The following is a 16,167-nucleotide window of genomic DNA, read 5'->3' on the forward strand; positions in this document are numbered from 1 at the left end:
GTTTCTTGATATCAGCCTCTATTAATGTTCCCTTGAGCTACTGCAACCCAAAATGGATATTTTATCACTGCTTATATTTTTTATCTAGACGGAAATGCTTCCATTACCTCTGTTGATCATCAGAATGCTTCAAGGGATGCTATTTCAATGCTGGTCCTTTGAAAAATGATTTTTTTTTTTTTTTTGGAAAAAAGGCTATTTAGAAACTGAGTAAGTTTGGATCATGTTGCTTGACACTGGAAATTTCTCTGTTTTTGGACTTCTTGAAATAAAAATACTCTGCTTTATTTTTGGTCTGTAAGGACTTCTGTGTATGTGTGTGTGGGGGGGGTGGTTTGATGGCTCCCCTGTCAAAGCGGGACATTAAAATCCTTGCTTAAACAGTGACAAGGGCTCGTCAGACCAAGCGCAGTTCACATCTGAATTTTTCTCAGGGGCTGGCTCGCCGAAACCAGTAGGAGATATGTGGAGACTCAGAACTTCATCACTGCCTGGGAAAGCACTTCTTATTCCATTTCTTCTTCAGATGAGCTGTTGGAACATTATTATGAAATAATTCTTTAAAGAAAACCCAAACTCTGCTGTCGGCTAGTCCTTCTGGGTCTGGATACCAGATGTGGCTCACCTGCTGAGCCCAGAAACCACATAACCTCATTCTGTCCTGGGCATTTGATTTTATTCTCTTCTTACAACTGTGTGAACCCATCTTTCTGGCGAGCAGAATAACAAATCCAAAGCTTAAAATGACGGCCCTCTAAGAAGCTCTTTCCAACAGATCAGCTAGTGCTTGGCCATGAGCTCGTAAGACGGTGGCATCTGAAAAAAGCAAACAGAAGCGGTACGTCGAGCATACGCAAAGGAACAAGGAAGCAGAGGCTAGTGGGGTCAGGACACCAGCCTGCGTGGAATTTAAACCCACGACTGACAGTTCCTGGAACCCAACGTGCATCTTCGTCTACACATTTACGACAGAGACTCACACCTCTGTGCAAAGCCATCCCTGTCCTTAGGATATTACGACACGGAATGCATGGTCACGTTCAGGACATTTGAAGGATATTTAAAATACGGAAGTCGGCGACATGAGCAGTCTTGTCTTTCTTGCTGTGAATGAGAGGTGCAGGGAGTGAAAGGAGGCACGTGATGCGTGACCGGACAGGGCATCAGGGTTGGCGGCAGCCTCAACGCTGAGATTTAAGCAGCAGCCGTGTCCATCAGCCTGACCACAGCTGCACCTGGCATGCCGCTGCCCCTGCTTCGCTTCACAGACCCCCTTCGAGGTGTCACCCAGAGCATTGCCCCCAGAGTCACATTCTGTATACACATGGACGCATCTGCCAATGGTCCTGCACATCTACGGAAGCTTGTATTTCCTGAAAATCTGCACAGGAAAATGCCTGTCCGCTGGGATTAGAGGAGCAGGGCCGAGAGCCAGGGTGGGAATGTGTCTGGTGAGATAGCACAGCCCTGCCGCTCAGCTGCCGTGGGGGTCCAGGAAGAACAGGGAAGCATACTCCAGGGCTGAAGCTGGAGGAAGGCCTCACTCACCAGGCATTGCCACAGAGCACAGGGGAGAAGACGTCTCCGGGCCAATGTCTGAACACAGTGTTGGTCCCTTTCTGGTGCGCATGTAACGCTTTTTCTATCCACGCTGCTGCCTCGCCACAGCCCGGGGCTCCTCTGGTCTGTAGACTTATGAGCCTTTCCCTTCCTTCCTCACCAAGTCTGGAAAGCAGTCCATTTGCCTTAGCTCCTCCTTTCCCTCTACAGGCAAGTTCTCTGGAATGATAGGCGAGGGGAGCAAAGACCCTCAGGTTTCTAATTAATGAGGTGAGCTAGTGCTCCTCGGCGGCTGCTTCAAGATGGCCTGTCATTATGACTGCATTTTCTTTCATTTTAACACTGGAGAAGTTTATAAAATTCTCCATGGTGCTGAAATGATCAGAGTTGAATCCTTTGAAACTCTGAATGTTAGCTGCTAGGGGCAAATGAGTCCGAGAAGATTTCACCCTTCTGAAATGGTAAAACCAGGTCATATAAGAGAAAGGGAAAATAGTTAATATTCCAAAGCTCTGAAAGAAGAAAAAAATGGTCTCGGAGCAGAATGAAGGGAGGATGCTACATCCTGATTAAGGAAAACTCACATTTGTTTCCTGTATTTTCAAGCATTCCAAGCTACATACTTTCAAAAGCCGAGAGGGGAAGGCTATGGAGTCAGAAGCCATGGTAGGAAAGTCTGAAAGTAATGTTTGGCAAAGGTTACTGAATATGTAGGAAACATTTCTTTAAAAACCCTGAGGTTTTAAAATACTAAGTGCTATAAAGAAATGGCCAGCCATATCAGAAATAGGACAAATGTACAACTAGAAGAAAAAAAAAACATATAGTTAAAAGGGAGGAAAATACAGCCAATGTGCCGTGATATATATTTGAATTTGTTATTAGTCTGAAATAAATTCAAATGAATTATATGCTCATTATAATATATGTATAAGTAGATGAGGTTCATCTACAAGAAGTTGAAATCCTAAAATAACAACAGCTTAAACAATAAAGTTATCTCTTCCTCATAGAAAAGGTAGGTAGTTGAGGGCAGTCAGGATAGTTACAAGGAGCATCAAGCACCTGTATTCCTCCTTGCATGAGACTTTTAATTTATGGCCCAAAATGGCTGCTTAAGCACTAGCCATTGCATCTGCATTCTGCCCAGCAGAAAGCTGGTAGGAAAAAGAAAAAAAGTACCGAGTGTCAGCTTTCTTTTAAGATTTCTTTTTTCCCCACCCACATCATACTGGCTAGAAACTAGTTGTGTGGCCATACCCAACAGTAAGGAGGCTGGAAACCTAGTTCTGGGTTTATAACTAAGGAAGGGGGTATTAGCGGATGCAAGGAGCAGATTCGGCCACAGTCCATTTCTGCTTATGGAGTTCGTCGAGCACTTACGTATCTGGCTGGCTTGCGTGGAGGGCTTGTCTAAGGTGATGGATGACTCCTTTTTTTCTCTGTCCTCCCAATTAATCTGAAGTCATTTTTCTTTGTCAGCATGTGGACAAAGGCAAATTGTGGCTTTTCAGAGGGGTGTGCTGTATGGGAAGTTAGCTGCTGATTCCTGGGAAGGAATTTTCGTTCTTTGCATGTGCTTAAAAGAGGGAAAGAAACATTTGGTATGTTATCCTCACCTCTGAAAGGGTTCCCCTTTACCTACTTTGATTCAAGCTATTCTCCAGTAAGTACTAAGGAATTTTCTATGAAAATAAAATGAAAGCCTGCTCTCTGATCCCTACACACATGGGGGATGACCCCCTTTCGTTACATAATATCACTGCCCTTCCCCTGCCCCCCTATAAACCAGGCATGCCTGCAGCAGATGATGGCAGAGACACAGAACCACTGTCGCTAGATTCAGTACGAGGGGGTTATTACAGGACATCAGCACCCTACAGGATTTCTGAGAGGCAGGGAACCCAGCCGGTACCATGCACCTTCAGGAACACTGCATCCAGAAACACCTGACCATGCAGGTTGTTCCAGCAGAATCCCCGCCAGTGGGGCTGCCTGGCTCGTGACACCAGGTGTGGACCAGTTGATGTCCCTGAAGCTGCTCCAGAGAGATCCAAAGCGTGCTTGCCAGGGATGGGGTCTTTCTGTGTTTGCTGGCCACCCCCAGTGCTCACTTCTGCCTTCTCAGAACCCACTGCATTGTACCTGCCTGGCTGGCCCTAAGCCTGGGGAGCAGAATCCTCCTTCCAGGACACCTGGGAATGGATTTCCTCCAGCAGGTCAGCATCTATGGTGGAGCCAGCTGGTGGAAGGAGGGGGTCCCGGGTTAGCCAGTCTGCATGTCACCATCTCAGGTAGTAGTGATTACAACTGTTCTTTATATGTGACAAGGCAGGCTAGTGCACACTTTCTCCTTGTCCCTCTAAAACACATCTCAGTTCATGGTCATCCCCATTGCAAACACAGGGCAGCATCTGAACCCCAGAAAGGCAAATCTGAGTACACGCAATCCATTGGAACTTGAATTTGAGCTTTCCCTGGTGAAGCTTTTTCTTCGTACCTCATTTGCCTATCTTTATTTTTTTTTTCCTAGAAAAATATAAGCATTTTGGCTGGTGTTATGGGCTGAACTGTGTGTGCCCCTTCCAACATTCATAGATTGAAGCCCTAATCCCCTAGCCCTCCAGAATGGGACTGTATTTGGGGACAGGGTCTTTAAAGAAGTGATTAAGGTCAAATGAGGTCATTAACATGGGTCTTAATCCAGGACAACTGGTTCTTATAAGAAGAGATCAGGACCCGGACTCGCACAAGGGTCGACCATGGGAGGACACAGGGAGAAGACGGTGTCTGCAGGCCCAGGAGGGGGGCTTCAGAGGAGCAAATTCTGCATGCACCTTGATCTCAGACTTCCAGCCTCCAGACTGTGAGCAAATACACTTCTGCCTTTGAAGCCCCCTGCTGGTGGTACTTTTTTCCGCAGTCCTCACAGACCAGTACAACTAGGAACCATTTTGCCTCTCCAATAGAAAAAAAATAGTTTCTTCAATGATATTTCTGTCTTCTTGTTTGTTCTGTTCCCGGGCTTAACGAATTTTGGGGAAAACTTGATCTCAGCAGCACCTCTGTGCAGCCATGTGATTACTTAAATGGTCCGACCCCATAGTCTTTCTCTATAAGCAAAGTGCCTGGATGTCAGGGGCAGAACAGTGGCCTCTGCAGAGGACGGAGGAGCTGGAAGTAAGCCAGCGCTTTCAGCCGGCCCAATTAGGCTTTGCATTAACAATAGCCCGTTTTGCACAGTGGAGACTGTGGGTTTCAGAATGCCTCTCTTTTAGGACACCAGAGAATTTCTCTCTCTCAGAAAAGCTGGAAGAATCAAAAAGGTGCTAACTTGGTGTGTGGAAAGTTACAAGTGGGATATATGTGCTTATTGGGTGTGCGAACACAAGAGATGCAGGCAGCCCTCGCTCCTGCTGCTGCTAATGTCTGACCTTGTTCATTAATCTCCACCGCTTAGCCAAGACCTGGAGAATTGCAATTCTCCGCACCAGCAGCCCCCATTCAATAAATCCCGAGCCAGCGGGCAGGAACGAGAAGCCGCTTGGAGCTCAGAGCTCTGGTGCAGTCTTGCTGGCATTCCACGCACGGGCCCAGCCATGGGGGAATGCTCTAACTCACGGCCGACTGGGTTTGTCCCCAGCTTTCTAAAGAAGGTGCAGGCATTTTTTTTTTTTTTTTAACTGGCATTTCATAAGATAGATACTGATGCCAGAATTTTTTGGAACTGGGCATACAAAATTATCTTTAGTATTTTTTTGTGAGGGAGGACGTGACCTCCTAACACCAGGCCCCTTGTTCTCTGGGTGTATTTTGATTCAATTTGAGGCTTAAGGGATAAAAATTCCATTCTTTGCTTGCTTTTCTTGCTGATCTCTTTGCTTTCCCTGTCTTGAGGGCCTGGGTTTGTGTCCTTGCGCGGAAAGCCACGCTGGCTATCCTTTACCAGTAGGGGACCTGGGTGCAGGAGAGGGCGGAGGCCCAGCTAAGAAGCTCCAGGAGCCTACGTTACCCTGTATCCATTAGCTTAAGTATACCAAGGGCAACACAATGGACAGATGTGAATTCTTTCCAAGTTCATATTATACTCTGAAAGACAGTAGGGCATTCTAAGAACCTTAGTATTATAACACCCCATTTGCAAGGCATACTTAAGTTAAATGACTGTTATTTCTTAATGGTGTGCTAAAATTTAGGTCCTTTTATAGTAGGCTCTGTGCTGTGCCTCCTAATTAAGGCAAACTCCTACTCAGGACAATTATATCCCAATTTACCGCTTATGCACAAATTTCTGATCTACAGGATTAGGACTTGGGAGGTAATTTGTTTCTATAAAATACCTCTTAAAATATGGAGAGTTATAAGTATGTAAATGACTGTGTATGCATGTGTGTGTGTGTGTGCGTGCGTGTGTGTGTGTGTGTGCATGCGCGCAAGCCCCCTTGTTCATGACTTACTACCAGTACCTCTAAGCAATGACTCTACATTGTCGTAAACTCAGAAACAACTAGTCTTGGTTAGAACAAATACTACATTGTTGTAAACTCAGAAACAAATATATTTAAGAGTTCCTTCGACCAAGCATGGAGGTTAATATGATGTATTTTTGAATGATGCTGAGTTTCGAACTTTTTATCAGGTCTTGGGCTGTCGCAGGATCCAGGAATAGCTCTGTTATGTTCTGGATGACTACGTGTCTGTTAATTTCTAAAAAATTTATGCTAATTATTTGAAGTCTGCTACTTAGATTGTGGATGCACGGATGGAGAATAATTTTTCAGAACGTGTTGTTTCTCAGCAGCGGACAGGCCCTGCTGTCCCTCCCTGGGCAGCTGGGTCTTCGCCTCCCTTTGGGGACAAGCCTCCTCCCCTGACCCTGTCTCTTTCCTGGAACCCTTGACTGACCTCATAACATGCAGGCGGGCACACACACACACACACACACACATTGTTTTCGGAATTTATGACATTCCATTATTTATTTGTGCATATACCTTTCTATTTTCTGCTTCTCCCTGACAGAGAGGGTCTTTGGGCTTCTTCTTTTCTCTCTCTCAGCCCCTAGAACAGGGATGGACCCACATGAGGTCTTCTCGACCATTTGCTGCATGGTGAAATTTGGTGTAAATTCTCCTGGACTGCCTAGTAAATGAGCAGATTTTGCAAACTGTTTGAGTGTATCATGTGTTTAACGTGGACCATTTAAGATTTTCTTTCTCACTAAGAAACATTAGCTGGTCCACACGAAAGGCTGTCATGTTGGCCTCTAGGGATCTGAAAGTAATGCTCCCCTGCCGATTCAAACCAGGATTGGAGCAAGGCTGGGCTTCCTGATCGGCCCTTGGCCAGCACTCACCAGGTGATCTTGGGAGAGGCACATCATGGTCTCTGTGCCTTTGGGAAACGGGGACAGGGGCATTTCCTACAGCTCTTGAGAATACAACAGCCAGACAAGGGAAAGAATAAAAGCTGCTTTGAACCCTTTAGGGCCCAAAGTTAGGTGAGGTGTTATTCTAGGTTGAATTTTGTCCCCCAAATTCATATGCTGAAGCCCTGCACCTAGTCCCTTAGAATGAGGCCATGTTTGGAGATAGGGACTTTGATGAGGTGATTAAGTTAAATCTAGGCTTTTTATGGTGTCTGGCCGGTGTCCTTATAAGAAGGAGAAGAGATGCCAGACCATGTGAGGACACAGCCGGAAGGTGGCTGTCGGCAAGCCAGGGAAGGAGGTCTCAGGAAAAACGGAACCTGCTCCCGTGTTAGTCGAGGACTTGAGCTCCAGCTGAGAGAGAATGGATGTCTGTCGTCCAAGCCATCCAGTCGGGGCACTCTGTAACGGCAGCCGGGCAGGTGGACACGGGTGCCCGGTGAGAACTTACTGATGGGCTGTAGCTCTGATTGGAGGACCACTCTTCCAGTGCGGGCTCTGTGTTGATCAGAATAGATGCACACAAACGGTATTTTGGCACGTCAAACCATTTTCCCCTACGAGGGATTTTCTCGGCTGTATGGAGGACTTGCAGTATTCACCTGGGATTGTCTTGGAATGGTAGTAGCTGCTTTCTTTTCTATTTATGATTCTCTATTTTACATTTGCCATCAAATGATCTGTGGAAGAAAAGCCACCTAACTCTATGAGGGAGGACCTATTTCATGCTCAGCGAAGGGTAGCTCTTATTACAATGACATCTTCAAGAATGGCTACCTGTACATCTCTCTTAGAGCATCATAAAATCCACAACAGCAGAGCCACTTCCCATCTCAATTTCTGCAAGGGAAAGGCAGTATTTCAGGAAAATAGCATAAGAAATATCTACAGGACAGCACGGGGTTCCTTCCTGGGGACAGGGCAGGGCAGCACTGAATCCCGAGACTCCCAAGCCCCAAGGGATGTCAGTGCTTGTGGTGCTGGCCAGCAGCTGGGCTCTGGGCTATGGCTTGTTTGTCTGATGAAGTTTCTGCCGAGGGAGAAAAGTCTCGTTGTTTGGGATGGTTGTGCATTTGGTTCTGCAAGAGAAGATTGCTGGACAGACTGGAATGGAGGCAAATAGAAGGGCAGGTAGATAATGTGGGGGGGGAGTAATGGCCCAGACGGCCTCACACCATTGAGACCAGGCCTGCCAGAGCTAGGGGAAATCCGAGAGGCTCGTGGGGGCTTCCCGCCTACCTGAGCTCACAGGACATTGCAGCTGTGGGGGCGCCCCGCACAGCCCAGAGCTACGCGGTCAGGAAGTCGGGTTCTCTCTTATTCTCCGGGGGAGTTGGCAATCACTAGCTTTTTACAACCAGCTAATTGGTATGAATAACGTCTTGACCATTCTGCTGGTCAGCTTCAGAATGTCTTCACAGAGGGACGCACAGAAATGATAAAATTCCTGCACTCCAGAGAGATGGGGATAATAGCAGCCGTGCAGTAAGGGGCAGGTTACAAAGTGCTCAGGCGAACTACCGCTTGCTCAGGCTGGTGGAAAGACATCACTAGGAACCGGGTCCCTATGCCTTTTGCCTGCCAGGATTCTGGACATAAATGTCAGGTAGAGAGCCTGATGCCCAGCTGTAAGCCTGCACGCATTTTTTGGGAAGTGACAAGTAGCAGCGTTTGGGGAACAGGGTGTCTGGAGATGAGAACAGCACCCATATTCCCTCTGCTCATTTAGATCTCCTGCGCCTTTTGCACAGGGTCTGGGCCCCCTTCAGTGCCTCCAAGTGCCGGTGACTGGGGACTGGCCGAGTCGATATTCACATGACCTCTGGGTTGTGGGCTGCACCTGTCTTTCTGTGTAGCCTCTGGGCCTTGTGCTGCTGAGCAAGGATGTGAAGTCACAAGCACAGCAAACACCACCTGCCATCCAAGAGGCTGGGGAGGGCCTGACCCTATGGTGTCACGGCCTCATTGCCTGTGATGGCCCTGTGGCTGACCCTGCTGGAAAGCATTCCTTCCCTTCCCTTCCCTTCCCTTCCCTTCCTTTCCCTTCCTTTCCCTTCCCTTCCCTTCCCTTCCTTTCCCTTCCTTTCCCTTCCCTTCCCTTTCCCTCTGCATCAGGCCCCAAGCATTCGAGAGTCTGAGCAGGTGAAGTCCGTGGGGGCTGGGGAGCCATGTGACTGCTCTCACCCCCCTCCACCTGCTTTGCAGCTCTCACCCATCCTGCTCAATACCACTGGGCAGGAATTCAATTTACAGCATGGCCCTCGTCTGCACAGAACAGAGTGCCTACGTGGAACTGACTTCTAAAAACGATTTTGCCTCTGCATTTTCCAGATAAGCAAACTGAGACACAGAGAGGCTATGAACCTTCCTGAGAGTCCCAGAGCAGTGAGACACATCCCCAAATCACTGTACCGGCTTCTGACAGCTGCCTCACTGGGACCAGGATTACCTGAGGGTTGGGAGGGAGTCAGTCTCATCCCAGAGAAGGCTGGAGGGCACTGCCTGTCTGATGCGAGGCTGCCTTTCCTTTGTTCCCTGGCCAGGTGCTGATGGCAGACATGGTTTTAGGCACAGAGGAGCTTCACAGCCCACCCAGAGCTCACCCTCAGTGGGGCTTTCTCAGGAGCTGTGCATCTGAAGGTGCCCACCCCTGGATGGCTGTGAGTCCCTTCTCCATACCCAGGCCCTGACCATTCCCTGTAGCACCCCTCCCTCCCCATTAAAGGACGTTTCCTTATGTCATTCCAGTGTAGCCACGCTCCGCATCTTGTTCATCAAGCTGCCTGTGGACTGTGCCCTCAGCCGGTGCCACGGAGGCTTTGCCGGGGCACCTCCCAGCCTCCTGCTGCTGAGTCTAGGGCTCTCTGAGCCCTGCTTTCCTAGTCTCAGGACCATAATGAGCCATCGGGAGACCCTTGCTCAGCGGCAGTGAGCCCTGTGCCACCAAACCTAATAGCCCCCCATTTCTCCACCACATTCTGGAGCCCCCTCCTCTGCTTTGCAAATCCCAGTGGAAGGAGTCACAGTGTTAGAACTTCCCCAGGGAATGCCTGACTCTGCCAAGTAAACAGAAAGTAACAATTCCTGAAATACTAGTGCTTTCTTTTCAAACATTGTAATATTTTTCCAACAGAGGGAGGAATGCATAAATCACTTTCCGCTGGAGATACTAGTTTCAGAGATGATTGTGACAGTTATTTTTATGACCCACGCTCACAATGTCATATATTTCTTAGATGTGCATAATTTTCCATACCTTCTCATTTGTCAAAAAATAATATTGTTGTTTTTGTTGTTGTTATTAAGGGGACTCAGGTTGTTGAAAGCCTGCAGGTTGCAGCAATGTTTTAAATCTAAAAGAGAGGTTTTCTGGGTCCCCTTGAATGATAGCTGGTCTCCCCCTTTGCAATTGGATGCAAGGGTCCCTCAGGGAGGAAGAGGATTTGGGGCTCGGAACCATCTTATGATGACTCCTAGTGCTGAAGGTGCTACTTACCTGCCGAGATGGTTGTTGTCGAGGGTCCATCGCTGGGAGGGCCCCGTCCCAGGCTCATGCAGTAATGCTAAAGAAATGTGTTTAAGGTACTGACATGAGCCTCAGGGAACTCCTACCCTGCCCAGTGGCCCTATCCCTTACAGATTCTCTGAAGTGCTGTTAAAATGTGAATGCACTGAGGCAGGGGCAGACAAACCCACCGTGTCTGCCTCTATCTGTGTCCTCTGCATCGTCTGGGCTCTCATGGGTTAGAAAAACATAGACCCCCAAATAATCCCTGAACATTGGGACATTCTAAACGCACTACTCTTGTGGGCACCGGTAGCCAGTCCAGTGTAGAGGAAAACGGGTCTATTGATTTAGGTCACAGATGCATCCGTCTGGCAGGGCTTGCGAAGCCACTGTCCTCTCCTCCCAGATCGAGGTGTGGTTGGAGGGATCTAGGCGACCTGCTTAGTCTCTGGAAGGATTGACAGGAGTCTGCTTAGGGTCTGCAAAGGGAATGTCACATGACTAGTTGCTCCTGAAATAAGGTGCAACTCATATATATTTATATCCTTATCTTATCCTTCTCCTTATATCATTATCATCATTTGTCTGCGTCTATCTTCTATTTATCTTTCTATCTACGTATCTTCTTTCTATCATCTATCTATCATCTATTATCTGTCATCTACCTGTTCTCTATTATCTATCTATTGATCATCTATTATTACTTGTTATCTGTCTATCGTCTCTTCATCTATTGTCTATCTGCTATCTATATATTATCTATCTATCATCATTATCTGTCATCTATTCCTCTATTATCTATTGATCATCTATTATCTATTATCTACCTGTTATCTGTTGTCTATTATCTATCTACTATATATTATCTATCTATCATCTATCTATCTAATCTATCTATCTATCATCTATCTTTCTATTATCTATCTTTTACCTATCTTCTATCTAGGAAAGAAAGAACAGAGCAGGCAGGAAAGAACACGCCTGCCTCACTTGAAATGATCCCATGTCCTCCACCCTTTTTGTGAGGGGTGCTGCCTGAACATTATCATCCAAAATCACTGAGAAAGGAAGTGAGTGAATGATGAACTCAGGCTGCCTGGTGTCAAAGTCAGAGGTAGAGCCCTGTCCCTGCCTCAAGTGCCACAGACATTCCCATCCAGAGCTGGACGTGCCCAGCACACTGCTGGGCTCCAGACACAGTCCAGGTGGCAGTGAGGTCTTGACCCAAGTGCTATGGGGTGGGACCTGTCTCCAGCTCTGCCTTGAGCTAACTCTAGGGTCATGTTGGGTGCTTCATCTGTAGACAAAGTAGTGAGTCTCAACTCTGGCTGTATCTTGGAAGCATCTGAGAGCCTTTCATGAAAACAGGGATTTCTGGTGTTCTCCCAGGGCTGCTAGTGCATGTGACTTGGTTTTGCTACCAGAAGCCCTGAATCTGGAGAGGGGTCCTGGGCCTGTATTTTTTTTTTTAAGATTTTATTTATTTATTTGAGAGAGAGAGAGAGGGAGTAAGCATAAGCAGGGGGAGTGGTAGAGGCAGAGGGAGAAGCAGATTCCCCGCTGAGCAGAGAGCCCTGTGCAGGACTGGATCCCAGGACCCTTAGATGACCAGAGCTAAAGGCAGTCTGCACCTGTATGTTCTTAAAAAAGATGCTTTGGCAATTGTGATGATTAAATTTCACCCGACTGAAGGAGTTGTAACAATGTTTCCCTTTTATAACTTGAGGATTTTATTTATTTATTTGTTTTTATGTTTGGCTAGAAGTTGATGCTGATGCCCAGTGAAAAGGGACACTCGGTCTGAGCTTTCACTTTGCTTTGGCTTCTATCTTGTTTTCTAAAATTGTTACAGTGTGAGTTAGTTATATCCTTCCAGTTTAGCAAGAATATTGCTAAGTCTCCCTCATTGGAACAGAATGTAAGACCGTGGAAGATCAACAAAATCGTGAAGTTCAGATGGGGTCATCCATTGGTGACAATGATAGAAAGAGTAGCCCCCATTCAGTCAGCAATTGTGTTGGCATCAGAAGTATACACAGGAACTCCGTAACTTTGACCCAGAGCTCTTGTGAATATCAGTTCCCCATTGTGTCAATATCTGTAGCTCTATTTAAATTGTCTCTTTGAGGTTTTCAGGAAAAAGTCAAAGCATAGCTAATGTTTTTAACACCGTGTGATACGTGGCCATGAGATGTAGGAAATCACATACAGAAGGTATCTGAGGGGTTGGGACTGTATTCTTGAGTTTCATAGTCTCTTGCAAGTGTAGAGATGGGGCAGGCAGAGGACAGTGAAATCCTGGGCTGTGGTGGGGGTCAGGACAGACTCTACTCTGCAAACCCAGGTCCTGTGCTGGGGATGGTGAGTGCATGCCGTGTGGTGACTGGCAGTGGTCTGCCCTCCTGCTCTCAGCTCCGTGATGGCTTCACCTTTGTGTTTTCTCTTGTTACAGATGGGCAGAAGAAAGTTCAGGAAGAATTCGACATTGACATGGATGCGCCAGAGACAGAACGCGCAGCTGTGGCCATTCAGTCTCAGTTCAGAAAATTCCAGAAGAAAAAGGCTGGGTCCCAGTCCTAGTGGGAAAACCCCTTCCTAGTATGCCAGAAGACACTGAATTCAACCATCATCTGTCAAGAAATTAAAAGAACAACACCCTAGAGAGAATCCATCCGCACACAATACACACACGCACACCTGTCCTGCAATGCATGTACAGAAACCCATGATATTTATTCCCTCATAGGAAGGTGTAGACAGTTCAACTGTGGGTGGCTTAATCTCTGTTTATCTCTAGTATCCTTCCTCCTGCAACTAACTCTTCCTTGATGTTGTAATAAAATGGAGTTACAATGCGTGATTCAAGTGTCTGCTTTGTCTCTCCCTTTACAGTAACCCAGGAAGTGACCAGGGTTAGAGATGGCTGCGGGGCAGATGTCTTAAGAGGTAGAGCTGAAACACTGCTTCTGTGAGAAGCTTCCTGCTGGGAACAAGAGATCTACACTTTGCCACACCTGTCTCATTTGAAGAGTATTAACTGCCAACTGACAATGCATTTTCCTCTTATGATGGGAGTAGAGCTCTGTATCTTGGGTGCCAAAAAGCCAGTCTCCCAGCAGAATTATGACTCACCCAGGAGCACAAGGAAGGGGAGGGCACGTGTCACTCAGATGTGCTCAGCAGGCATATCTCACAAATCCAAGGGGACGCCCCCACTGCTGAGGCCATTCTCTCTGCACCTACATGGCTCCAGAGGGAAGGGGGTTCTGCAGTCCCTCCCCATCCCAACCCCCCCTGAGCTCCTTACACTGTGATTTGCCGCTTGCTAGAATCATTTGCCACAACCTGCAATTTGAGAAGCTGTCTGGCTTCTCTCCCATTAAGAGAATATCCTCCCCTGAGAACCTCGCAGGTAAATTGTTTCACGCACCCCAGAGGGGCTCCACAGGCTAGGAGGAGGGATTGTCACATGGAGAGGATGCCTCACAGAGTAACGAGCAGGGGGCTAGGTCCTTGCCTTGGAGCCCCAGGTGGTAGGAGCCCCAAACCACTGAATCTTGCTGTTGTTTGAGCTTTGCCGCATGAGAAGATGATATGGAAGTTGCATCTTGTCTTCAGCATCCTGAGGGGGTCTGTGAGAGCACAGTGTTCTACTGAGGGGCACCTGATCTCTTTCCTTCACCAGCTCCTTAACTGGGGGTCAAGGTGGAGCATGAAGAAAGTGGAAAGAGGAGAGACAGGGCTCTGTGTGTGTGTATGGCTGTTCACACCTGTGCCTGGGAGTGCAGATATAGAGTGTGGTGGAAGGGAGCCAGGGCCTGCCTGGGGTGGAGCCCATGCTGATCCTCCACCAGGTCCCCTTTTGGGGCCACAAGGGTCTGGACTGAAAAAAATGCATCCATGGGAAGATTAACTGTTTCAAAACTCCATTTGAAAATGTGCTTAATGTGTTTTGTGGGGAGATCCCTCCTACTGAACAATTCTCGGGCTGTTAGAGACAGAGGGTGGGTTCTGGGGTTCCCTGATGGGTTTCTAATTAGAGAAGTACTCAATAGTATTGCTTCAGTACCAGCAAACAGCCAGGGCTTCCTGGAGCTCCTGGCAGCTGTGGACCCACTGCAAACATGACAGCAGGTCAAGGGGACACTCCGGAGCAAGCCTCCTGAGACAGCAAATGCCACAAAAGTTATATGGGCTGCTCGGTAGTCTTTACGGAGGTAAAGAGAGTAGGGAACATAATTCAGATGAGTTCCTCTACGTCCCACCCCTCTGGTGCCCTCATTGTCCCTTCATTATCTGAATATTATCACATAAAGGGAGTGGGCCCCTTCTGGAGTGTGTCTCAACCCGATGGCTGGTGTGGGTTTCATCCTGCTCTGACTCACCTGGAAGCAAATCTGGTTTTACAGTGAGGATGCTCCCCCTAGAGGGACTCTCCTTGCAAAGCTGGAGAATCTAACCAAGGTTCTTCCCCAATGTTCCAAAGGCATGGGAAACACTCTTCAGTAATAATGGTCCGTTGATGCAGGAGGAGGAGAGGGGGGGCATTATATCATGTTTGGAGAGGCCCTCAACAGCCCCAATACACCTCCCTGATTCCAATCATGGAACAAGGGCATGTCTGACCTTTGAGCCATGGGAATGAAGTTTTTGTTTCTCAGGTAGATTCATAAGAGTGTTAAACTCTAGCTAACAGCAAAGGGAAGACTTCAAATCACCCCGCTCTGCATGGGAGTTGGTTTGTTGAGTTTCTGACCTCATGGAGGCAGAGGAAGGAGAAGAGGCTTATGGTTCTAGGCTTGGAGGGACTTTCTCTTCCTTTGGGCTGCAGTGTTCAACCCCAAGGAGGGAACGTCCCCAGAGTGTGCCCAAGGAGGGATGCGTAGAGTGTCAGCAAGCTGGAGCATCATTAACTCAATTTCATTTCACACATATCTATTGAACTCCTACCATGTGTATGTACCGGTGCTGTGGCCATCCCTGTCAAGATGCTGGCTGGCTGGAGGTGAAGAGGCCCAAACAAACAGATGATAAATGGAGAGATTTGTGCTGGGCGCAGCTCACTCCGGCTTGGAGAATCTCTCAAGTTTCCCTAAGAAACTGCCACTGCAGCAAGGATGGGAAAGATGATGGGAGTCACTAGATAAATAGGGTGGGTGGTGGCAGTTGGTTGGTGGAGAAGGCTCTGGGCAAGGTCCAGGAGAAGGAGATGCTCAGCTTTACAGAGGTACCTTGTATTACCACCTCTCAGCCTGGGGCATGCGGTTCTGTCTCCCACACTTGGGCAGGCCAGGAGGCAGAACTCAAAGCCTGAGACTTGGAACTGGGTTGATCTTTGACTTTGAGTCGGCCAGGTGGCTGCAGAGAAGTTACCTGCAGGAGCAGCAGCTTTCCTTTTCATCAAGGTGATGATCAAATGTACTTAGGTGGATGGGAAAATGTTAGGAATTTAAAATGAGATAAAGTACTTGAGTGTCTGGCTGAGTGTAGGTGTCCAGTACATGAAAGGCAATAATGGCAGACCCATGTGGCAAAGTCCATCATTGGATCCAGCGGCAGCAATGAATCAGGTTGATTCCTGAATCAACCCAATGTGGAATTTCCATGGGACTCAGCTTCTCTTGCTGACAGCCAGTTGGGCCAGTAGTGACACCTGTCCAAAGAGGTGGGC

At 47.7% G+C, this 16,167-nt stretch overlaps 1 protein-coding gene across 1 annotated transcript in view; it reads left to right on the top strand.

Annotated features, from left to right (window-relative positions):
- The window catches only part of PCP4 (Purkinje cell protein 4), a 62,176-nt gene extending 48,820 nt beyond the window's left edge, over positions 1-13,356 (top strand). The window contains exon 3 of the mRNA XM_046002782.1: positions 12,949-13,356. Coding sequence (XP_045858738.1) covers positions 12,949-13,076 — 128 coding nt within the window. The 3' untranslated portion in view covers positions 13,077-13,356. The remainder of the gene's footprint in view (positions 1-12,948) is intronic.
- The last annotated feature ends 2,811 nt before the right edge of the window (positions 13,357-16,167 follow it).

This window comes from Meles meles, chromosome 4 (assembly GCF_922984935.1).
Source record: "Meles meles chromosome 4, mMelMel3.1 paternal haplotype, whole genome shotgun sequence".
Classification (NCBI taxonomy): domain Eukaryota; kingdom Metazoa; phylum Chordata; class Mammalia; order Carnivora; family Mustelidae; genus Meles; species Meles meles.